The 24,031-nt window shown below is 41.8% G+C and overlaps 2 protein-coding genes across 3 annotated transcripts in view; both read left to right on the top strand.

Annotated features, from left to right (window-relative positions):
- On the top strand, positions 1–22,146 carry LOC114550764 (striated muscle preferentially expressed protein kinase-like). Of its 2 annotated transcripts, XM_028571599.1 has the most exons (5): positions 1–443; positions 644–759; positions 1,686–2,240; positions 18,453–18,551; positions 21,729–22,146. In XM_028571599.1, exons 3-5 carry the CDS (start codon positions 1,859–1,861, stop codon positions 22,070–22,072), a joined length of 825 nt encoding a protein of 274 aa, XP_028427400.1. In that variant the 5' UTR covers positions 1–443; positions 644–759; positions 1,686–1,858; the 3' UTR covers positions 22,073–22,146. The 2 variants fall into 2 exon arrangements, with proteins under 2 accessions (XP_028427400.1, XP_028427401.1); XM_028571600.1 differs by lacking the exon at positions 644–759.
- The window catches only part of LOC114550763 (striated muscle preferentially expressed protein kinase-like), a 31,426-nt gene continuing 29,536 nt past the window's right edge, over positions 22,142–24,031 (top strand). Inside the window, exon 1 of the mRNA XM_028571597.1 lies at positions 22,142–24,009. Within this exon, the coding sequence (XP_028427398.1) occupies positions 22,946–24,009 (1,064 nt within the window). The 5' untranslated portion in view covers positions 22,142–22,945. The remainder of the gene's footprint in view (positions 24,010–24,031) is intronic.

Here is a 24,031-nt window from a genome sequence, read left to right as displayed (position 1 = left end):
CGTTCCAAACCTGAGGGAGTTTGGGGCGTGGAGATGGGAGAGGGAGACAGAAAACATGAGCTGATTTAAGTGCCTACAAGTTAAAAAAGGTTAAATTGGATTTTATTTTTTATATATATAAGTGCCCACATGTAGTTACTGAAAACACACTAGAGCAGAAGGCCTGAGTGGTTTGACATTTAGGAAAAAGGATCTTCTCTCTGTCTCACCACCCTTCCCCGGGGCTGAAGCTGTTGAAAGGGACCATGGCAGTGGCTGCTAATGCTACATGATCTAGGGTGGACTTACACCTACAGCCCATGCTCGCTAAAGGACACGTAGAGACACGGGCTTTAGCAAATGATTTGAGATGAAATATTTTGCTTCATGGATCTTGTTACCTTAACTTTGACTTTGCAGGGATGTTCAAAGGGATTCCTTTCAGCTTTAGTGGCAAAAGTGAGGTAAGATGCATTTCTTTGTATTATCGGGGAAAGTCTATTTCAGGAAACTCTGTGGATCAGCAAATTAGTGGGATATCAGAAATTAGCATACGCAGCAAATCCATATGCTAATGTATTCTTTGATCATTAATTATTCTATGTATTGCCATTTTGAATAGTTATTCGATTGTTTTCCCCCCTAAAAATTACTGAAATTGCAGGAAGTCCTTATACCAAAAAGTGAGGCCCTGTGTGAGCTGCTCCCATCAGTAGGACAAAGACACACCAGCAGTAACTCGTTTTTGAGGAAGAACTACTTAGGGAAAGGTTGTCAGAGGTAATTGTGGCGAGGAAACGGGAAGCAAATCCCTGCCTTCAGTGTCAAAGTCCTTTGAACCATCCTACCAACCTCATTCTTAAGACTTCTATAACTTATATCACATGCTTTAAAACACCCCCGGCTACTGTTTTCGATGTAAGACCACACACACCAGTAGTGTCTGGAATCGTCAGATCCTGGCTACAGTACCATGACCAATTCTGTCTGTATTGCACGTTACCTGTGTACTACGGACACAGGCTGATGTGTAATAGAAACATTAGGTCATATCTTGCTTTGCTAAAGAGTACTCCAACAATGTAGTGGCCTACATCCTGCACAAGACTGTACAGCTTTCTCATTCTGATACAGCTATACTGTACATATTTGTTATGGTATGGTATTTTTTGAAGTCTCTTTTCCATATTTTTAGTGCAGTTTTTCTATTCGATATGTTCTTGACTTTTGCAGTGCTTTGCCTGTATTTTCATTTCCTCAATATGTTTATTGTATGCACCAAACAACAAGGCAAATTCCCTGTAAGTCTAAACCTTGGTAATACACATCTTTCTGTTTTGGGGGACTTGCAGGAGACCGACAAAGAGGCAGACACATCTTGACTTTTAGCCCACCATATGGATCAAACTCCCAAAACGTTGGGTCCTACACTTTACATAATGTTACTCAACAATAGCATCTTTAGTGAGGCCTCCCTTTACTGAATGTAGAATGCCTTAGTTTTTAAGGTTTCTGCACAGCAATGCTGTCATTTTTATGGGTAGGAACTTATTATTCACAAAATAAAAAAACTGCAAAAGTTTGAACTGATTAATGCTGATTTGAATTTGATCTGATGAGCACATTCACTAGCAAACCGTGTCTGTGTTGAAATATCTGAACATAACTTTGACGTCATTCTGACTGATGTACTCTGGTCATTACAGTCCCCGGTGCAACAGCCCAGGTCAAACATCCTCTGCACTCCCTGCGAGCCCAGAGATATCTGAAGCAATGGAGGCTTTCAGAAGAGACATTCAATAGCTGCAGCTCATCTTGATACCTCAATCAATTACCAGATAAAAACTCCAGTCCGTGAAGACGTTTGAGAGAAATCAAGATGGCAGAAGGCCCCGGATCCAGTCCCAATCTCAACATCCCTTCCAAGAGGCCCAAAGTCACCAAGGACCAGATTGTTCCAGACACTGAGGTTGCAATGCAAGAACCCACGGCGCCAGTATTCACCCGCAAACTCCGCAAAGCAGCCGTAGGAACAAGCTGTGATATCCGGCTTAGGGTGTCAGTGGCAGGATTTCCAAAACCTCTGCTGACTTGGTACCACAACGATGAGCTCCTCCCTGCATCAGAAGCCCAGGGCTCAGGCGGGCTGTGGATACGGGACTGCCGCACGAGCGACGCTGGCTTGTACACTTGCGTGGCGACCAACGAGCTGGGGGAGGCAAGCTGCAGTGCCGTCTTGGCCATTATGGACCTTGGTGAAGGTAATCACAAGCAACTGAAACTTACACTTTCTTTACTTACATATAACACAGGTTAATATTTGGCAATAGCTTTTTTTTTTTTAAGACCCAAAATGGTCCTCAAATGGACCAATCGCTAATTTACACCGTTCTTGCATTTCCTTGTGTATAAAGAATACCGGTTGATTTAGGACAAACACTGGAACACCCTTATATTTCTAGATAAAAATATTAAAATCTGTTAAACTAATTGCCATTCTCAACACTTTTCTAATTAATATTAGATCCCTTCAAACATTAGCCGGTGAAAGCTCACCCAGAGAAAACAATATATCCCAGACAGTTTCCATGTCTGCAGATCAGCACTGGGGGGATACTTAAAATAAGCTTGTTGATGTAAGTAGAGACTTGTTGGAGGGGAGGAGTATCGCCATTGCTTTCTATTAGCTGCACAGCAGAACCTTTTGGGTGCTGTTTGTTATGTTTACTGAGCTGAGGAAATTGGGATTTGGGCACCTGGTAAGAACATTCCTATTAGGATGTTGTATCTAATTTAAGCCAGGAAACTTGGGAAATCCCCATGAGCCTGGGGAAAGTAACCTTCAAGACTTTAAAACTGAGAAACATCGGCTGTTTACGTGATTTAGTAGTTATATCGGTAATCACTATCATCAGCTGCTGTATATTAACGTAGAACTACGAAAAACGTGCTATGGTTTATTGGCATTTCTTTTAAACCAATCACAATCGTCATGGGCGGTGCTAAGTGCAGAGCGGAGCCACGGTGCCGCTGCAAAATAGCCTTGGGAAGGAACTGGTTTTGGTGGAACATGTATGCTCAAAGGTTGTTTTAGTCATGCAACAGAAAACTCTGATTGGACAGATAGTCTAGCTAGCTGTCTGGATTTTCCTTGCAGATTTTCCAGCGGCAACGGAGCAATCCCGGAAGTGGAACGTCGCGGATATAGACTATGTTTGCGTAGGTTTCACTGAGGATGAAAAGCTTCAAGATTTTAATTTTGCAGAATAAACTATTTGAAAGCTGCTACAAGACATAGATTCTATTTTTTTTAAGGCCTCTGTTAGAGCAGTCCTATCTGTCCCATCCTCCACATCATCTTCATCATGTCTCACTCACAACTCTCAAACTCTAAGCATATCGTTAGCCTTTTCAATTGCCTTTTTAATGCGCAGGACTCCAAATAATTTAGAGCAGGTTATGAAGTAAACTAACCAGTTACTTTAAAAAAAAAGAAAGAAAAAAAAGTAACTCTCTCATGCATTGTTAACATTTCTGGATATGCTTAGTGTTTTGCACTTTAAGCATGATGGATTTGAATGGATTGTCTATTATTTCCCACTTTATCTTGTCACCTCTGCCTTGCAGAGATAAGGATGGCATTTGTCAGTGAAGCTTCTGTGGCTTTTTTAAGCTTAACTCTCCTCAGTAACCAACTCTTGGATAAGCATACCCCAGAGCCCTATATGTCACGTATAGCCTTGCAAGTCATGTGACGTTGATTGCAGTGCCGTGCAGGTTTTTACGAAATTGTGAGAGAACACAATAACATCACTGATCCTTAAATCAAGTATCAGTGTCTTTCCAGTGGCTCTGTCTCTGTTCTTTCTTTCTTATGTGATATACATTTTGAAGGTTTCTGAAACACATTTGACTCACCTGAAAACAACATGAATAATATCATACCATTGTTGCTAAGGATAAGGAAAATAGCATTTTCTACAGGTAAAGCCAACACCAGATATTCTTTATTTTTAGATCAAATGAGCAGTTCATGCACAATCCGCTATACCTGCACTGCAGTTGCATTGTTACAAACTGCAGTCCAATGTATCCAAACCTCAGATTCAATTGAGTGGTGATTTTCAACTGTATTAAGGGCCTAATAAGCAGACAATGTTGTAATGAATTTTAGAGCTGGCTCGTCAACTGCATTTTGCAAGGATATTGACATCACATTTGGTGGTATAAATACTCCTGACTAGTTTGCATCATCCATTTGAGTGACAGAGTCTCGTGCGTAGAATACAGAATAAAATGTTCAGTGAGATCATTGTTTAGCTGGGCAATCATGGTCTTGTCCCCTTGGCCTGTGGAGAAAGTTGGGCTCACATGTCACCAACTCTCGCACTATTTGCTGGCCCACATGGTCCAGCTGGCGCATCACTCAGCACCTCTCTGTCTCGCTCTCCTAGTTTTTGATCTTCTTACTTCAATCCAGTATCCAGTTTCTACTTTTTGACCTCTGTTCCTCATTACCTATTTCTGCTCTTCGTTTCTTTCTTTTCATCTGTCACTCACTGTCTCCTCTTTTGTCTCTGTTGGCTCATTTCAGCTTAATTGAAGTTATGAATCAGATGTATCTAACAACACTACAAGACAGCACAGATCACATGCATTATTTTTGGTCCATTTTTATATTTCTTGTCCCTATTTTGATTAAATCTCTATGTCCAGAGCTGTAGGTTTGACTTTGACTGTTGTGAGACTTACTTAAGACATAATCCTCCCAAATTTTGGCATTTTTAAAATCCTGGAAAGATAAAAATAATAAGACCTTGACAGGCAGGCCTTGCATAGCTGTGAAATTTAAAGAAGTATTTTACTGCTGGAAAAATTGAGTCTATGCAGCAAAATTGTGAATTTTTTTTATTTGGTGCTTCATGGCCAGAGTGTAGGTGAGAAGTAGGCAATCCAGTAACAGAATTTTTGGTTTATATTTGATCACCGCTGTCTAGTTTTACAATTCAATCAGAGTTCGGTCTGAGTTTGCGAGATAGAGAGGGGCGTCTCTCTCTCTCTCTCAATCTGGGCACTGGTAAATTGGAGGGGAAGTTTAACATAGTTAATGTACACATACTACCAACATTATTATGATACAAAGTTGGTTGACTATTGGCAAAGTATACCTTTTTAAATATTTAATTATCAGGCTTGTGTATTGAATAGAGATGTAATGTGTAAGACAGGCCATTTTAATTGTCTGCATTTAGACCTGAAAATAATTGGCTTAGGAAGACTTGTGGCTCGACTTGGAGTTCCCCAGAAGACTTAAAAACGACACTGTCTTTTTGTTTCTTGCCTAACTTTTGATAGATTAATGTTACGATTTACATGAATGACAAACGTGTAAAAGATGGCAAAATACCACTTTTTTTTTTTTTTACCACAATGTTCTAATTTTTATCCATTCTCTGGATCCTAGTTGTCTTATGATCTCTCTGACCTCTGCCTCCCTCCTACAACTCCCCTCCTCTCTCTCTCTCTCTCTCTCTCTCTCTCTCTCTCTCTCTCTCTCCTTGTGGTTATTTATGGCCTGGTATGTGCCGTGCTGAGCTGAGGGCTCGTGCTCTAGTGATGTGTGGAGGCCGCCGGCCCCTTCTCCGATTGCACCAGCAGACATCACAGATAATTATAGCATCACCACGGTCAAGATGCAGCGCTGTCACGCTCAGTTACGGTCAGGGTGATGAAAGAGAGACTGGGTATGCTTGGGTAGGGGGAGGAGGAGGAGGGGGGGTGGTGAACGTTTTATTTTCGTGGGCGTCGTCTGTGTATTTTTACACTTCTGTGCAGTTAGTTTTAATGGCTATTCAGGCTGCTTTTGAGCATCGTGCAGTGAGTCATATAGACAGTCAGGTCTGTCACTTTAAGATATCACCCTGAGAGATCAGACCAACCAGAAACCAGAGTAGTGCTGTGTCACAAGTCTAGACTACCCTATTGACGTCACTCTCTGGCGTATAGCTTCTGATTAACATACTGTTAGGCATCTAAAGGCCAGATTAGCAGTTTGATGGAAGCTCTGAGAAAGCAGCACATCGGTCACCTGTGGTATTTTCAGCTTCTTTTACAATAGGAGATCATTGTCGTATTGTGACGCAGGAGCGTGAGCATCCCAGTCATGACTTGCAGTTACTCATAAGAACATTTGAAAGGTCACCTTTTGAAGCAGTGGTTTCCACCCTGTGTGTCAGGACCCCATAAGGGCTTGCAAGACAAATCTGTGGGGTGCAATGCGATTTACAGGAAGGGAGAGCAGAAAATAAAGTTACAGTTTTTTTTTTCAGTTTTCATAAACCTATAGACTTATGCATCCTGTGCTCAGGGTTTGCCAGTAGACATTGTTTCATGTTAGGGGTCACATGCCAAAACAGGTGGAAAACGCAACTCTAAGGAAATCAAATCATTTCAAATCTGAGATGCTTTTCAAGGTCTATGCTCACGTTTACTTTGTTTTGTGCAAGTGACATCACGTTACAACAGTGTGTGATTAACATTTTTATTGTATTAGGGAAGTATTGAACGTTGAGGATGCATTGATGTGAGAAAGAGGGTGAAAGGAGGAGGAGGAGGAGGAAGTTGTTGGGTTAAGCTGGTAGTGAAAGCTGGGAAGGAGGAGAGTCCGGGGACCCGTCTTTGGTATTCTGTCACCCAAGCCAATAATGATGCATAGATTGTAGCTCACATGTGTCAAACTCAAGGCCCGCAGGTCAAATCTGGCCTCTCGCAGATTATGATCCGGCCTGCATATCAATTTACGTTCACAATACATTTTGGCCCTTACATAAAGTTGAAGAAACATTAAAAAAGAAAAGTCAAATTTGAAGCAGCAGGGGCCAAGATACAAAATATCCTGATTTAATGCAACCAATAGCAAATTTTCATTAGACCATCCCGTCTTTCAAACTCCGTGCCCTTAGAATGCAGCCTGTAATGTAGACTTGTTGCTGTGAATCCTCCCTTCAGAACCAAGAAAGATATTGTATAGTTGTTTTAACAGGCAGAGTAAGGCAGAGTAGTACACATGACTCGTAAACTGATCTTTATGTGAAAACTCATCAAATAAGTTCCTCTTTAAATACAGTAACAAGCCACTGGGCTAATAAACATAGTACACTAATAAACAGGCTAAAACATTGACTAATGAATGGCTTACATATCAAATAAGAAGTAATATTTGTACTGGAAATGTATATTTAGCATACTAACAAGTTGATAGTGATCTTGACACCATATCAGTTGGATGACAATTCATCAGGTCAGTCAAATACAGCACTGAAATTCACCATTCCTGTTGGAGAATGCTGTTCAGATGCTATCATTTGTTAGTGATGTTGTTTTCCAAGCAGCGTGCCCCCCCCCACCCCCCCACCCCATATGAACGCCAAAGGGTCTGCTACCTCACCTAAAAGACGCTTATAAAGTAGAGTGACAAGTTGACAGATAAGGTTCAGCCCTACTGTACAGGACATTCCGCTCATAATAACTTGCCACCAGAGTGTGGTAAGCATTTGATATTCTTATTCATGAGACAGTCGTAGTAAATGCCCATGGCGATCCATAATCGCATTCATTTTTAGATTGCAATGATGCAAAGCGTCGACATGAATACCAATTTCTTCATGTACTCATTTAGTCACGCAGTCTAAACTTGAGTCATTTAATGCTACAGTGATATTTTCACCTCCAGCTCCAAGGTCTACAAGCACTTTGCTGTCTGAAATAGATCCACGTCTCTTCGACTGGTGTCCCTGTAACTGTCCCATTGTCCCATAATGTATGTGCAGTTGAAGCATATCCTTCATGGTGTATCACACCATGTCTGACTGTACTCAACTTTCAAAACTCAACAAACAAGCAGAGTGACCGACAGAGGACAGCAAGGTTGTTCAGGTTTCTGTGTAGCAGTGTGTTTATTCTCCTGCTATAACTGGGGGGGCAGGCTCTCTGAAAGGGGGTGCAAGGGGAAAGTACAGTACAACTGAAGGGGTTGTACTATGCAAGACTCGAAATAGACTGCCGTGGTTGACAGTCAAAGTTAGGGAGGACTGGGGGAAGACAGGGAGAGGACAATAAAGACAGACACGGGCTACGGAAGATAAAGTTGAATGGTCCGGCAGCAATCTTAAGACGACACATCCTCGTTTGACCAATTCCTCATTTCATGCTGCAGAGGAAGCCATTTTGACAACATACTAAGAGAAGATGAAACTGGGGGAAACGATAGGTGTCATTTTGAGGAAGTTTCCATGCTTTTAAATGGTGTGTCCCAATGGAAAAGACTAGTTTGAAGACTTGTACACAGAGGAGAAGTTCTGTTGGGCACAAGTAGCCACCTAGTCGTTTTTTAAAGGAACATACAAAGGAAGACGAGAGCCATGTTGCGGAAGGAGCTGCTTGATGCACGGAAAGCTTTGAGGAGTGCTAGGGAAGGTGTGAGTGGGCCGAGAAGCAAAAAGCAGAGAGGTGAGTAGGAGCTTTTATCAATACAAAACATGTACTATGAAAGCATAAACTGGTTTGTTGGGGATCCTTTCAACAGGTTGAAGTAAGAGAACGATCACACTGTTGCAGGCAATTTAGAAAATGCATGCTCAACTAAGTGGAAGAGCTGTAATAGAAAGGCCGCTATTGCTGCGGCTTAATTGGATTCAGTTTGTGACTTCTATGTCTTGCCCTGTTCTACAAAGCCCCAGCTTTACATGAATAATGCTTTTTACTGCAGGCTTGACTTTAAAATTTTAACTGGATCACATTTGAAATACTTTAAAATGGTAGTGATAATGACATCATTGGCCTATCCTTTTTTTCCGCAAGTGCTAGCCGGGAACCAGCATATACTGTACAATTGACTTTTTCCAGAAAATATCTAATTTTGTCCAACCAGGTCCACACCATGATCCAAATGTAAACAAAGGGGTCGTCCCACCCATTAAGTCCCCAGAACAAGATTTGAAACCAGACTCCCAAAACTGACTGACGGGTGTATAAATACATGGACTACCACTAGACAAAGACTTTGTTGATGCTTTTAAAGTTTTGTTTACATTGGGAATATGTTAAACATAATCAAAACAGGCCCAACAAGTCGTACAGTATATTGTAGATAAGATGTTTAAGTGAAACTGCAATTATATATGCAAATACGCAAAATATCTATATAATAAATATAAGATTTATTTGGAGCAAATTGTGACTTTCGATGAAACAAAAATGAAAGAATTTGCATTTAAACTAGGGCTATAAATGTTATATTTAATAGTTGTCTGTCCTGCAAATGTGCTGCAGTTAAGCCTTAAACCCATTTATCTGCTCAGTCAGTGTCTGTTTAATAGATCGTACATAGCATGGCATTCCTGCTCTCACCATTCCTTATCGACCCAGTCCTCTTCTCTGGATTGCGAACGGCTTACATCGGCATTCTGGAGCCTATAAAGCCTATATAGCTGCTTGATGAGTTCACATTCTCTAAATATTACGTTCAAGTGGACTGAGGATGCAGTACAATTAATTAGGTTCTCTGTTCTCATGAGGCAGCTGAGGCAATATGTGGGGGTAAAGCCACCGCTGTTTCCCTGGTGTTTGTCTGGCAAAGGGTGTGTTTGTGTTCCATCCCGCCGGTACACAGCCATTCACAGGAACCCTCCGGGATTTGGTGAGGATTAGGTGGTAGGATCGGGTTGCAGCGTGACTGTCAACATTAGCCACTGTCATTGGGGATTTCCAAATCGCCTCACCATATGATCTGAATCGACATACCCCCACTCACATTTGCCTCTGAAGGGATTTGAGGGGCAAATCAAGAACCAGCTTTATTAAAAACGTTCTCCTTTGATAAATGGCTGCCAAATGTGGTGCAAATTGTCTACTTGGTTAATGCTTTGGTCTGATACTACAAATGTAGTGTGCAGGGTCACAACTTCAAATGTGTTCACATAAAATGTCAGGTTTTCTTCACACATTTGTCTTTTAATACAACTCTAATTTAAAGGGATACACCACCGTTTGTTGAAATAGGGCTTATCACGTTCTCCCCTAGCTGTAGATAGGTGGGCCAACGCATTTTTTGTGCATGCATTGTTTTAGTCTGGTGCAACATCGGCAGCTCTGCCGCTAGTTAGCTTAGCGTAGTGAATGGAATCCTATGTTGCCGGTTAGCATGTTGTGAGTAAAACAACAAATGCGTTGGCCCACCTATCTACAGCTAGGGGAGACCGTGATAAGCCCTGTTTCAACAAACAGTGGCATATTCCTTTAAATGTGCTGTAGGTCGGATTGCGAAGATCCAGGTCTTAGCCAAAAAATGTGAACATCGACAACTTCTTAGTCCCTCCTCCCTATCCGCTAAAGCCCAAAACAGTCTCCTAAGCCCCTCCCCACCCCCACAAGGGAGAATGACTGCATTTGCATGAGCAGTGATTGACACGCAGTTAGACACCCCCCCTGGCCCTGATTGGTGCATTTTTTTATTACCTGCTTCATGTAGTTCTACTGGAACATAGGGTCAGTTTCAGCAAATATGACAGAAAGTTAGTTTTACAAGTCTCACCTACTGCACCTTTAACACAGGTGCTGGTACTGAGTGCAGAAACCACCTGTGAGTGTTTTGTGAGTATACTGTGGACGGAAATCTATTGCCTAATGTACAGCCAAGATTTTTTTGGTGGATACCACCAGTAGGGATAGAAATCACCAGAGGCCCCATGAAACGCTATTATCACAATACTTATTTCACGATACGATATTATTGCAATTTTAAACATATTGCGATATTCTGCTATATGTTTTGTGATTTATTTTGTCTTTTTCCAACCAACACATTATGTCCCCAAAGAAAAACTGTGTCACTCCTGTTTTATCTAAAAAGATAAATGTATACTCAACTGCATAATCTAGTGGACTGAAAAAGCAATTGATTTTATTTTTCTAGCTCCAAAAAAGTAAATTCTCATGTGCAATTTAGATAATATTGATCGATACTTGGCGTCCATGTATCGAGACAGTATAGCCACGGAAAAGATCACAATACTTTGCTGGACACAAGGATTTCGAGCATGCATTTGTATTTTGTCCCTAATTTTAAAACCTTGCGTTTCTGAGTTAATTAGTTTATACTAAATTAAATATTCCATTTTGGATGGTGTGGAATGTTGTAGCCTAGAATATATGAATATATATATATCACCATTAGACCCTTATGTCTATGTTGGCCTATTACCAGGCCAACATAGAATAGCGCCACAAAATCACAGGAAGGTCCCATTGACCAATACAGTGAAGTATTAATACAAATAATCTTGGTGTTTACGGATGCTGGCTTTCCAAATTCAATTTAAATATGACTTCATGCTTGGTTTATGAGCAGGTTTTTCTTGGAGGATTCTTCAGTGCAGCACTTCACTGTTTCACAGTCATACATAAGACTGGTTACGAATGTAATGTATTCATACATTATATAGTTGGATTTGTATGCACTGAAAAACCCAAAAAGTGTGATCACAGTGTGATGTTACAGCAGCAGATTCTGTTTTCCCGTTGCGGAGAGATTATGCTGCTGATAAAGCTGCATGCCTGGAAGGTATCCATCAAGGCTGCTCCACAGAAAGCGGCCTCTGTCACAAAATCAATGGGTCTCCGTGAAGTCTGCTTACTCTATTGTTGTTTTAAGATAATTAAACTATTGGTACGTTTCGAATTGCACGTGTCCAAAATGTTTTCAATGCTCATTCGGTGTCTGTGGATTCTCCATCTGTGTTTAGATCGCCGAAGCTGAATTTTGCAGCCGTCTAGCAGGCTGATACAACAGAGACGTTTAAAGAAATGCATGTGTTTTTTTTGCAGAGGCATGTCACACCTGCAGTGTACGTCTGTGTACTGTACACTGCAGGTTTAAGCAGTGGAGAAGACGACGTGGCCTCCTGAGCCATCAGACAAAACCAGATTCAGAGTAAGATAAATGACATGCAAAATCCAATTATCTTATCTCAGCGGCTGATATTTTAGGATATTACAGCCATAGCTTGGTTGAAGCGGAGTCGTCGTGGCTTTTAGTGAGCATAAAAAAAAAACTCCATGAGAGATATTTCCAACAAATGGAAGCCTAGCTACCATATCTGGCCTCTCATTGGATGCTGGTCATGGAATCTTGTTACGATGGGCTTATTGATCTGGAGTCGTTTGAACGGTTACTTGGGGGTGTATCCCATATCACGCATAAAGCACTGGTATTGATTGCTGCGCTTTCCGTTGGAACGAATGCCTCTCACTGGTGATTGATGGAGGAGGAGTGTGAGGCGGGCGAGGGTTGAAGAGAGGGAGGTTTGTTAAAATAACAATTGAAAACTGCAGTCCAGTGCATCCAGGTTTGTCTTTAGAGGATGACTATTTAACTTTAAATCTAGTTTGGGATGTCGTTAGGATAGAAAGATTCCACTAGTAGCTGGATAATAACAATAATCAAATAAATGGAAAAGGAGGAAAAAGAGTTAATGACCAGAATCCGAAATCATTCACTAAGAAACTCCTAATTCACGGCAGGAGTAAATCTCACATATTGATTCTGTGTTTACAAGGCCATAAACAGTAACATGTCTTACTTAACAATGCTAAAAAAAAAAAAAGCAAATCGTTCAGCGAAGCAAGTCAGCAGTCAGGGATAGAAGAGCTGTGCTGAAATGTGGACAGGGATCCTGGGCTCTTATTTGGGATGAGATCTGGGTCTGACTGTAATTATTTTTAGATTCATTTGATGGAGGAGGTGTGGGGAGCACAGATGTGTCTGAAAGAACAACTAACGCGTGTCAGAATGTGTTAGATAGAGAGAGAGAGAGAGGTTTGAAGGAGGAGATATAGATTGTGGAAAGCAGTTACATTTGCTCAACAAATCAGACGTCCTGGAGGATAGCGATTTATAATATTCTCTTTGTCTGATTTACACAGGCCTCTGGAAATAGATATACATATTATAGCAGTGATGGCTTAGTGAGATGAAAATATCTGGGTTTTCTATTGTTGGGAAGACATTTTGCCATACATTTTCGTCATTTAAATAGACTAAACAATTAATCCAAATTGAAAATATGATTTTGAGGTTGAACTGTGGCTACTGCTTGTTGTGTACCTGAAATAAGAGACCTGCATTATGCTGTAATCCAGTAGGGGGAACACGTTTGCTCTTCTAGTCCAAATAGCCCTCGGCTGTAGTAACCTAACCCTATCAATGGTTAAAGCTCACAGAGACGTGGAATATAGATACATAATTGATGGCTTATGGCTTTTCCTGAGGGCTGCTACCTTTCTCATAGAGGAAAACAAATAGAGCAAAAAGAGAATAGACGGAGAGGCAGAGGGTGTAAGAACAATTGTGTTTGTTTGTAGCCAGGTTGTACATATTTTTTAAGAAAATTGACATATTACACTCCCCCTCCCCCCCTCCCTCTCTCTTTAATGTCTAGCCACTTTAACTCCCTTTCCTATGATCTATTCCCTTCCTCTAGCTTTCTGTTTCTCCCCTGCTTTGCCTCCTCCCTCGTCAATCTTTCCCCACCAACCTTGTCTCTTGCTCTCGCCTCCGCTCTCTGCTCTCAATCTCCTCTCTTTGTCTATCTTCTTCTCTCTCTGATTCTTTCTTTGCCTCAGTCTTTTGCTTTGTCGCTCTCATCTTTCACTCGGGCTGCTCAAAAAAAAAAAAAAAAAAAAAACATGCTCTGTTGAAGCCAGTTGTTTTCCTCCTCATTTTTTTTTTTCCACCTCCTCCTCCTCTTATTCACCATTCTCATCACTGCAATCAAGACCAACACAGCCCTTATGCTTCAGACTTCCAACCCCCACTCCCTCTTGTGCTGAGTGTGCTCTCGATTGAGGCAGAACGGGCAGAGGGGAGGTGGCGGGGGGGTGGGGGGGTTGGACAAACCAGCTGAGAATTGTCCCTCTAAAGGCAACGTCTACGTCAGAGAGGGACGCTGTTCACATCAGCGGATACACACTCAGACACAAAGACACCTGGCTCGGGCTTATTTGCATCCTCTCGCTTTCTCCCCGTCTTGCTGCCAGACTGGAGAGTAAACACACCCACGCACCAAAGGCAGCTCAATCCCGTTTTGAATCTTGTTTTTTTTGGTTTTTTTGGTTTTTTTGATGCCACACCCTGGGCTTATTCGGTTTCGGTAAATTGGTTTGTGGGGTTTTTGTGAGCTCATGCCACAGGTAATTTTGCACACTTGACAGGGAGCACTACATGAAGACATGAAGAAAATCTGGTCCAAGAAGAGATTTCAGGTGAGTTTGCTTCTTTTATGGAAAGCAATTGCATTTAATGATTGTGTTATTAAGCTGTATCTGGTTGTTGTTTTTTCATAGATATTAGTAGATTTTTTTTTTACATATTGGGATGTCATGCCACACCCTTTACCTGAGATGCAAATGTGTCAATTTGTAACATAACTGGTAAAAGAAACATTTTAAGAATATAATAGTGTAGGGCATGCATCGATTACAACCTAGCACCACTATTTTAGGCATTTAATTCAGTTGGGGGAGGAAAAGCTGAAAGAGCGAAAGTATGGCTAGGAGAGGTGATGTTTGCAGTATTCCACATTCTATTATCGGTCGATAAATTGAGGGCAAGTCAGGACAACGCTACAAAGAAAGTCAGCTCAGGAAAACTCTGGTTGCCAGCTAAAAAAAAAAAATGTCAGTACAGTATAAGCAATGAATATCATCAAACAGCCCACATTTCTGCTCCACATTCTGTGTTGTCAAATGTGTATCTTGCACTGGAAGTCGTGGAAGTTTTGTCATATAATAAGTCATTCTTATAGCAGGCTTCACCAATTGGAAGCAGATGAAAAGTGTGTCAGTAGGCTACGCTCCATGGAGACATGAGAATCAGGGCAGCCAGTCCGAATGGCTACGAAGTGAGCAAAGCACAGGATAAAGCTGATTTCTGACGGTCGCGCTGCCTCCTCTGAATTCTGTATCAATATCAAACCCTTAGGACTTGCTCTTTTGCATCCAGCAGCAGATCTGCGCGAATGTATGCTGGTAGGATTTGGATTATACCCATAGAATATTTTTGAAGTATTTGCCAAAAGCATCCTTTTCAAAAAGGATGCCGTTTGTGGCTGGCGTTTGCTGATATGATTGCCTTGAGGCCATAACAATGGAAATCACAACAACGATGGAAGCTTCTTGTGGAGTCAAACAGCAGTTTACCAACAGGCAGCAGTTACTCAAATTGCTTTTGACACAAAAACCATTAACCAATGGGGAGTGCGCTGCAAACGTGGGGGGAAATGAGTGTGAAATGAGTCATTTCAACTTCGCACTTTTGCTACTTTCGCTTTCCATCTGCTGCAAGCAGTGAGTCATTCTGAGGAGCTCTCCTTGGTGCTGATTGACAGACTGTCCAAGAAGCAGTTTTACCATCTGCTTTATCAGCAGCCAGGGACACTTACTGAAACACGGCCTGGAGAGTTTGGGAGATATTTATCATTTATAGACATGCATCTTTCTTATGGCTATGGCTGGGCGAGGATTCAATATTATCATTGATCTCAGCAGAATCTCTAATCCTCATATGATCATACCATGTTTTAGTTTTTTTTTTTTTTTGATGTCTGTTGTCTAGATTTCAAACAAATTGACTTTTGTCTGATGTGATGCATAAGTGGAGGTTTAGTGCATTGAATATCAATTGAATTATTTTTAACCAGCCGATTAGTCAATCAAGACAAAGTAAATCTACTATTTTGATGCGCAATTAATTGTTTAAGTCCTTTTCTCAGCTATTCAGTTTGTCTCATGTCATAGACTGACAGAACGAGACATTTGAAGATCAGCTTGAACTTTAAGAATTTGTGATGGGCATGTTTTAGTTTTTTTTACCAATTTGTGACAACTGATGAGGACTGTTAAAAAGCTTCAAAATCAAGTGGACCCTTTAAGTTGGGATTGTTTTGTCACACATACTGTTCCCAAGGAATGTACCACTAGATGCCATTATGATATCTAATGTCTATTGCCATACAGTTCCCCATACAGTCAACTCTAGAGGTTTGCACATTGTATGCACTATAACATGTTATCATTATACCTTTTTGGATAACATTTCTTCATACACAACAGTGATTTCAAAACAGTAACAAATTCTACTGCAAACCCAGCATGTTGAAGGTATCCACACTTTGTGCTACTTAGAGTTCAGGATGTGACAACAGTACTGTTGGATTAAAGGGACCTTTGCCATTTGCACTCCAGTGTTTTGTGTATAACAGAATCTTTGGCTGCATTTGCTGTTTAATAATGCATTGTACTTTGTATCTTGTTTCAGAGAACTGGGCATTCCACACGGACATTTGGCAGATTTACCCATGGTGTGTTGTCAGTATAAGCTTTACACTAATTCTGTTATGTTGTAGTCTGTTCTTTTCCGTTACAAATCTAAACTACTGGAGCCTTATGATTTTCTCAGGCCTCTTTTTCTGTTAGTTTGAGCGTTCAACAGCATGTCCCTCACTTTGATGTATTCCTCTAATAACTCTTTTATATATGAAAGTTGCTGTTGTAGAACATGTATATTGCTTTAGTGTATTTATCCGTTTTTACTGCTTGACTGCTTACAACCAGAGTGGGCTTCAATAATGTGCATCCACCCCCACACAGCACTATTTTTTTGTAATTGCGTTGTTGCCTCCCTGCATAAAAGCCTCGAGTGAATAATGTGTGGCCTCGATGGTTTATGGCATAATATTTGGAAAATAATTTGCACTCTCTGATCCAAGTCAAACCAGAGGCTTGCCGTACTCGACTCCAAATCATATTTACATTACAAAACAAGTCATACGCTGTGAAATACACCCCCCCCATGATTACATTGCTGAGTCCATTTCCCTGGCCCATGGTGTGCAAGCTATTTAACTTAATTTGACACAGATGGGTGGATCTACATACCCCACACCCAGGAAAACGCACACACGCTGCTTGCAATGCATTGAGTTAATGGTAATTGTTCATGTTACGTTGGCTTTTTTATCATCAGGCAGACCTTCTAGAATGATCTAATCAGGATCTGACTTGATGTGAGGCGCAATGAGGTGCAACCTATTTTGTGGTTGTCGTCGTCCTCCTTCACGAGCTCTCTAACCAGTAAACATATCTGTCAGCCTCGCAGCAGTTTGGCTGGTGATTTTAGACTCTAATGGGTACGAAGAGGATTGGTCGTGTGGGTGAGAGAGATGCTGGTTTCCATAGTAACGGTGCTCTCCCGTCTGCCCTCTCTTGCTGCCACTATGGAAGTGAAGTTTTCCGCTCCTGCCGAAAGCAAAGCTATGGTAAACCTGCCTGTCTTGATTCATCTTCTGCCCCTTTTTCATTTTTATTTTTTTCTTCCCATCTGCCCATCCGTCCCTCCTTAACTTCATCTGTTCAGTGTGATCTCAGCCACAGAGATGTGGTTCCAGGCTGTTTATTGTGACCCTACTGTATCTGTGGTTTCCCACTTCCCTTCAATGTGTTTTCTGTTCTTTAATATTAAGGATTAACTTCCTCGAGAAATCTGTACTGCATAATATTTTATTTGTCTACACCCATATGTGTCTCTTCCTTTTGATTTTGAATGTACCTTTTTATAAAATCAAGACCACAATCAAATGGATGTTGTCCCTGTCTTTCTTTTTGTTGGCACCTATTACATTTTTGTGGTTTCTGTGACCGTATCTCCCATTTTATTATAGCATTTTGTAAATGGTTGGCATTTCCTTCACTGCTGCACAGAAATATCTTGTCTTCATGTTGTTTCACTTATACTGGTCCTTTTGAAAAGGTTACCCAGTAATCATTGCATCCTTTTGACCTTTAGTCACATTTTAGTTTTAATTTGGAGTCATGGTGTGAAAATCAATACTTACTTTTCTGGCATCACATGCATTTTCTTAATATGTTGTGCTATTCTAACTCTTCATTGAATTCTAAATCTACTTTGGTTAAGCAGTGCTGGGGTTTAGGAAAGTGTAAGTAATAAAATGTTTAAATCAAAGTGTAAAAAAATGAACAGAACAAAGCGTAATGAAGGGAAATAAGCTCACTCTTCTGTTTTTCTTACCAAAGTCAAAACGCATCCAGACCCGAGGAGAGAGCACCTATACATACTGCTCCTCTCCATGTATCGGCCAAGTATATTTATAAGCCAGAGCTGGCTTCATGTCACGCTCAAGCTTGAACCAATTACATTGCACTCTGGGGGCCCCCCTCCACGGCTCTTTTCAAGGCCCCATCAAACTCTGTGCCGCTAAGCAAATGTGAAATGTCATTTACACCGGGATTCTATTGTTGTTTTCAGCCGCCTCTTTTCCCCCACCTAATTTCTCTTTTCTGAGTTTCCCCCTTCTTTCTCTCATATCTGTTTTTTTTCTTCTTTCTTCTCTTCATTTCAGACTCTGAGAACACAGAGGATGAGACCACAGAACCTCAGATGGAAACCAAAGAAGGGCCCGGGAGGCACCAAGACAAGGCTGGACGGAGAGGACCTTCAGGTATTAAATCAAAAAAATCTTGCCTACATTAGCGCTTTAAAACTGACATTTCAGCTTTTTTTTTTTCTTTCTCAATTAATATTTTTATAGTTGCAAACAGGCAATACTCCTCGCAAAAAAAAAATGCGAGGAGTGCACCATAGACATGGTAGCTCTTTAAACCTTCATGAGGTGATAGTCAAATGATTTACTGCAGCACCAACATCGCTGCCAAAAACACACTTCTACGAAATTATGATTCAATGCGGATTGATTTAATGGAGGACTGTTATCAACTTGGCCCAAGATGTGCGTTGGATAAAATCCGATATGGCAGAATGCATGAATCCCCCATGGTGTGATGCAGCAATGTGACACACTGCCCTAGTTTCAGCAGGGAACCTATCTCAGGTCCTATCTCACTGCGAGACCGCTTTCTGCTAGATGAATGAGCACGAAGCTAATGGCACCAATTATTTGACTATATTGTGTACTTGTGCTTTGCCAGTTTTAATCAATTAGGACATAACTAGAGAGCATTAAGGTTAGATAGATCTGTGTGTGTCAGAGCTGCACGTTTAAGTCATTTATTTTTAAGCAAACAAGAGCAAAAACATTTTTCTTTTTCCAACTTCTCCAGTGTGAGGCTTTGCTGCTTTTCTCGGTTTTATATCTTTGTATCGAGTATTTTTGCAGTTTGGTGGGTCAAACCTGGGAAACTGTGACAGGCATTATTAGTCAAAGTTTAGTCTCGCTTTGCCAGACCCTCCTCCACAGCGCTGCGGAGGAGGGTCTGGCTAGTCCACACAGAATTCCGGGATGGGGGGAAAAACGTGCTCTGGTTTATTGGCATTTCTTTAAACCAATTTGCAATCGTCTTGGGCGGTGCTAAGCGCCGAGCGGAGCCACGGTGCCGCTGCAAAATAGCCTCGGGAAGGAACTTGTTTTGGTGGAACATGTGTACGTTCAAAGGTTGTTTTAGTCGTGCAACAGAAAACTCCGATTGGACAGATCAGTCTAGCTAGCTGTCTGGATTTACCCTGCAGAGATCTGAGGAGCAGTCAACCATAGTTTTTCCCGGCGGCAACGGAGCGATTCCGGAAGTGGAACGTCGTGGTTATAGACTTGTCAAAGTTCAATGTTATTCAACTCTGATCTAAAAAAATTGCATTTTCTTCCAACAGAAGCAAAGTTGCCCTGATGTGTCTTGTATTTAAAAAAATAGAGGAGTCATTGTTTCTGGCGTGTGTCCCATCAACCCATTTAGTCTAATATGACACTTAGGCTAAATCTGATTAAGCCTAAAGGCCTTTTTTCATTTTTGATAAGAAGAGGGCCAAAGAAATGTTTATCCACTTGCTCATGATCTTTTAACACAAAGAAAAATAATTTCCTTGAGTGGCGGGTAATACCCAGTTGCAACGGGCCTTTTTTCCGTCGGCATCGCACAGGTCAAAAAGGATTCCTGAGAGAGTCATTTACTCATTTTTGCTGAAGTGGTGTTGGTTCGACTGGCGTCCCAGAACCTGCATGCCCTCACCACCTGTTCCTAACCAGGCAACAGGAGGTCTGAATATAGATCAGAAATATTGACACCCTTCTCCTCTACCAGGGAGACATTTTAGATTCTTCCCTCGCTTGCACACAGTGTTTGCACTTTCTAAGCTTTTGTGTTGGCGGGCTGACTATGGCCTCATCACGTCCCTCCAGAGACAATCAACAAACAAACCGAAAAAGAAAAAAAAATAGAAAGAGAATATCAAATGAGGGAGGGATGAGGTGATACATAATTTGTTCTCTTCAGGGAACCGATTCTGGCTGCCTCAGCTGCATGCAAACACTAGAATGCGGATGTTAACAAGATGCTTTTTCCTTCCTAAATGATGCATTTCTGCAGGGGAATCAGCTCTGTGTTATTCCAGACGGACCTTGTTTTTCGGATCCAGTGGACAATGTATGAGCAGGATGTTTTGTGAAAATGACAATCTCCATCAGCGTCAAAACGCAGCACTAAAAAGCCCGTTCTGCTTCCAAGTAAAACGAAAGCTTCTGCAACACCTAACGGATGTGTTTTAGTGTGTTATGTGTTCCTCATTGTGTTTTCTGCTTTAAGAGGAAGTGATGTAGGTTTTCTGATGGCGGCGCTGAGTCAGGACCATTTGTGATTGCAGCAGGAGTCCGTCGTTTTATATCCCCCCGACACATCGCCGTTTCAAGGTTTCCGTCGTTAACGGAAGATGCTGACTGCTCTTTCTTTTCGCTGCCAAAGCACTCTTGTCTCCGTTGGCTCATCGCTAAAATGTCAATCATGACTTGATTTGCGATGGGGGGGAGGATCTCTTTAAGTGGGTGCACGTTCCGCAACGTCGCCCTTACACGTTCTGTTTCATTTCCTGTTTTCAAACGATCCATAGACTCTTTATCCATCTCAGCCTTTTCATACACTTGAGGATGTTCCTGCACTCGGCTTCACATCAGTACCATTTCCTACCAGCACAGGATTCTTGCTCTTTGTGTTGCTGAATCGTTAAGTTAATTAATTCACATTTGTTTACATGCTTTTTTTTTGTTTGGATATAATAAGGTATTGTACAAAATATAAGCCTTGATTAACCCTGCTTTCGTCTAATTTTATGCTTACATTTATTTTCTTTAATTAAAAGGAGAACAGTCTAAAGAAGAAAGTTTAGAAATTAAAGTGCTTCCAGCAGAGTGTAAGAGTGTTTCCATGATATTACATTTTCAAAAGGTTTGACATTCAACAGAAATGGACTAAAAAGTGTAATACACATGATCCATCTCTCCACAATTGATAAACAAATTGACAATTAACTCACCTTTCAGTTGACACTATTGAAACATTTTTTTGCCTGGTATTGAAGTTGATATCTCTCTCTTACCATCCATCTCTCTTAAAGCGTGACTGGTGATATTCTATAAGGGCGAAAGCAACCATGAATTGATTGTACTATCCCAGCACTGCCTGTGTAGCCAAAGCCTGATTATAGCCAAAGCCTGAGCCACACTGTTGCACTGGTGTTCCGTCATTAATCGAACAATGAACTTGTAAAAACTACAGCTGGGTGTTTTTTTAGCAAAGGCTGTTTTAGGAAATTACTGAGTCTCTCTCTCTCTCTCTCTCTCTCTCTCTCTCTCTCTCTCTCTCTCTCTCTCTCTCTCTCTCTCTCTCTCCCCCAGTTGACGGAGGCGGGATGATGGACTATAACCCAGATGCTTCAGATCGCAGAGCCACCCTACCTGGCGCCTATGACCCTGTAGTGGAGCGAGAGCTCCGCGCTCTGGGCTCCCGCCCTCCGGGGCCCCACTTGGACCCAAACCCTGCCAGGCAAGCCCTCGGCGGGGCTCCCGCTGAGGGGGCCCCCCCTGTCCGTCACCTGGGTGTGGAACCGCTGATCCGGGCATCTCACGCTAACCTGGCACGGCCTGTACAAGGGTCAGAGGAAAGTGTTTCCGTAGGCAGCGACTACTATGGGAGCATGTTCAGCCTCTACAGAGGGAGGACATTTTCGATGCCGCTATAGCACATGGCATTTTTTCTTTTTAGGATTCCACTATAAAAAAAAAAAAAAAAAAAAAGACTGGCCACAAACCCCAAATTGCGATGAAAACCGACACATAAGACAAGACACGACATTACATCCTCCATAGACCCAACCCGCAAAAATTGTACTCCGTATGTAATCCAAGTTACAAAAGCTATTCATTTTTTTTTTTTTAACTCTTATTTCTTATATTCAAGCTTTTTTTCATACAGTGTTTTTACTTCCCATTTTTATTTTGATGTCACACTTTCCTTCGACTCTGTTTGTTTTTATTGCTGTGAGTGTGGTTTGGTTTCAATCTAACAATGATCGCAGGTCTTAAAAATATATCACTGGTAATATTTCTCAGAGCCATTAGAGAGGACACACTGGTACGGTCTGCTAATGTATTATTCAGCACTTTTGAAAGCTGTGATTACTCTTTTTACCCACTGCATGTTTTCTAGAGCCACCCCTCACTTTTGGATCAACACCATATCTTTATAGGTCTGCTGTGGCATGCATGGGTTGCTGGCTTTGATCCGAGCTAATATTAGCATGAATGTTCTCACAAATTAATGATCATGTGATTCACAGCTTCTTTTTAGGCATGCTGTTTTTGTATTTGAAGTTATAGCAGGGGTCTTTTTTTCTTGCCTTTTTTTGTAAGAGTTCATGTTGTAAATCTGCAACTTTGTTGCTGCTAAATGCCTATCATTTCCAATTATTTGTGTCTTAGGGTGTCTTCCACTTCACCACAGTTAGATTAAGTTCTTAAGATTGTGTGAAATCTTAAAGTGGGCAACATTATTTTATACCTTTTACGGTACCTGCCATTTCATTTTACACTGTCTGGTGTGTTGCTCTCTGAAAATGAGACGCAAAGAGCACAGGCAAAACACAAGGAACTCACTGGTGAATATGAAAAAAATAAGACAAATTGACACAAATGGACTTTTATCTGCTTCTTTATTGCTTTTCCAACGCCTACGGCAGCTGCACCAGAGCTCTAACTTCACGCCTCAATTTTCCCACAATCCTCCCCCCTCTAGGAGTCAAACTGCTGACAGATCACAGGGGCTCTCCTCCCCTGTTCCCCTGTCTTCTCCCCAGCCACCTCCCAGTTCGCGCAATAACAACCTCGGTACCCAAGACCAAGACCCAAATAAAACCAAACCGTCGGATCCCCAATCATCGAAGACTGACCAGGCATCAAGTGTCAACAGTGTTGTCATGACACCCAAACTGGCTCGTGCTGGGCCCAAGATCTTTGACAAGGTCTGTGCTTTTGAGGAGCGAAGGGCTAGTGTGGATCTACCAGGAGGAGTCAGATCTGGATCTCGATTTGGAGGAGCAGCTTCCTGCGACTCAGACGGCAGCGGGAAGAAGACAGGAGGCCCCAGCGAAGGGGAGGACCGAATCCTGCAGGGCGCAGCCCAGAAGCGAGTACTGTTCAAGCAACGGGCCTCTTCTTTGGAGGACAAGACGAGCTACTCCCAGAGGGTCCAGAGCTACCAGAGCAAGTTTGCCGATGAGCTCCAGAGGATCAAGAAACTTGTGGGGAAACCAAGCCTGAAAAAGGCGTATTCCACTGAGCAGCTGTCACAGAAAGAGAGGCTGACCACGGGCAAAATAGAGCCCATTCCTCCCCAAGTGGTTAAAAAGTTGGAGGCAAGGGAGCGAGCCCTGGAGGACAAAAAAGTTGGGGAGAGGGAAGGGGACAGCAGATTGCAGATTTCTCCACAGGCCCAAGGCAAAGGTCTGGGGAATGAAAGGAACGAACCTGAAAAGATGACACAGCCAGATTCGCAGGGGAAACCAGTGGATAGCTCATCACGAGGAAGCACAGGGAAAGTCTCTGTTACCATGGAGACGGCACCAGTTCACCAGTTACCAGGGCAACCATTGCCAACAGCCACAAGGACAAGCCTCGCCAGGTTTGGAGGAGATTATTTTTAC

This window comes from Perca flavescens, chromosome 24 (genome assembly GCF_004354835.1).
Source record: "Perca flavescens isolate YP-PL-M2 chromosome 24, PFLA_1.0, whole genome shotgun sequence".
Lineage (NCBI taxonomy): Eukaryota > Metazoa > Chordata > Actinopteri > Perciformes > Percidae > Perca > Perca flavescens.
Note: the sequence above shows the minus strand (reverse complement) of the source record. Positions and strands in the feature narration are given on the sequence as shown.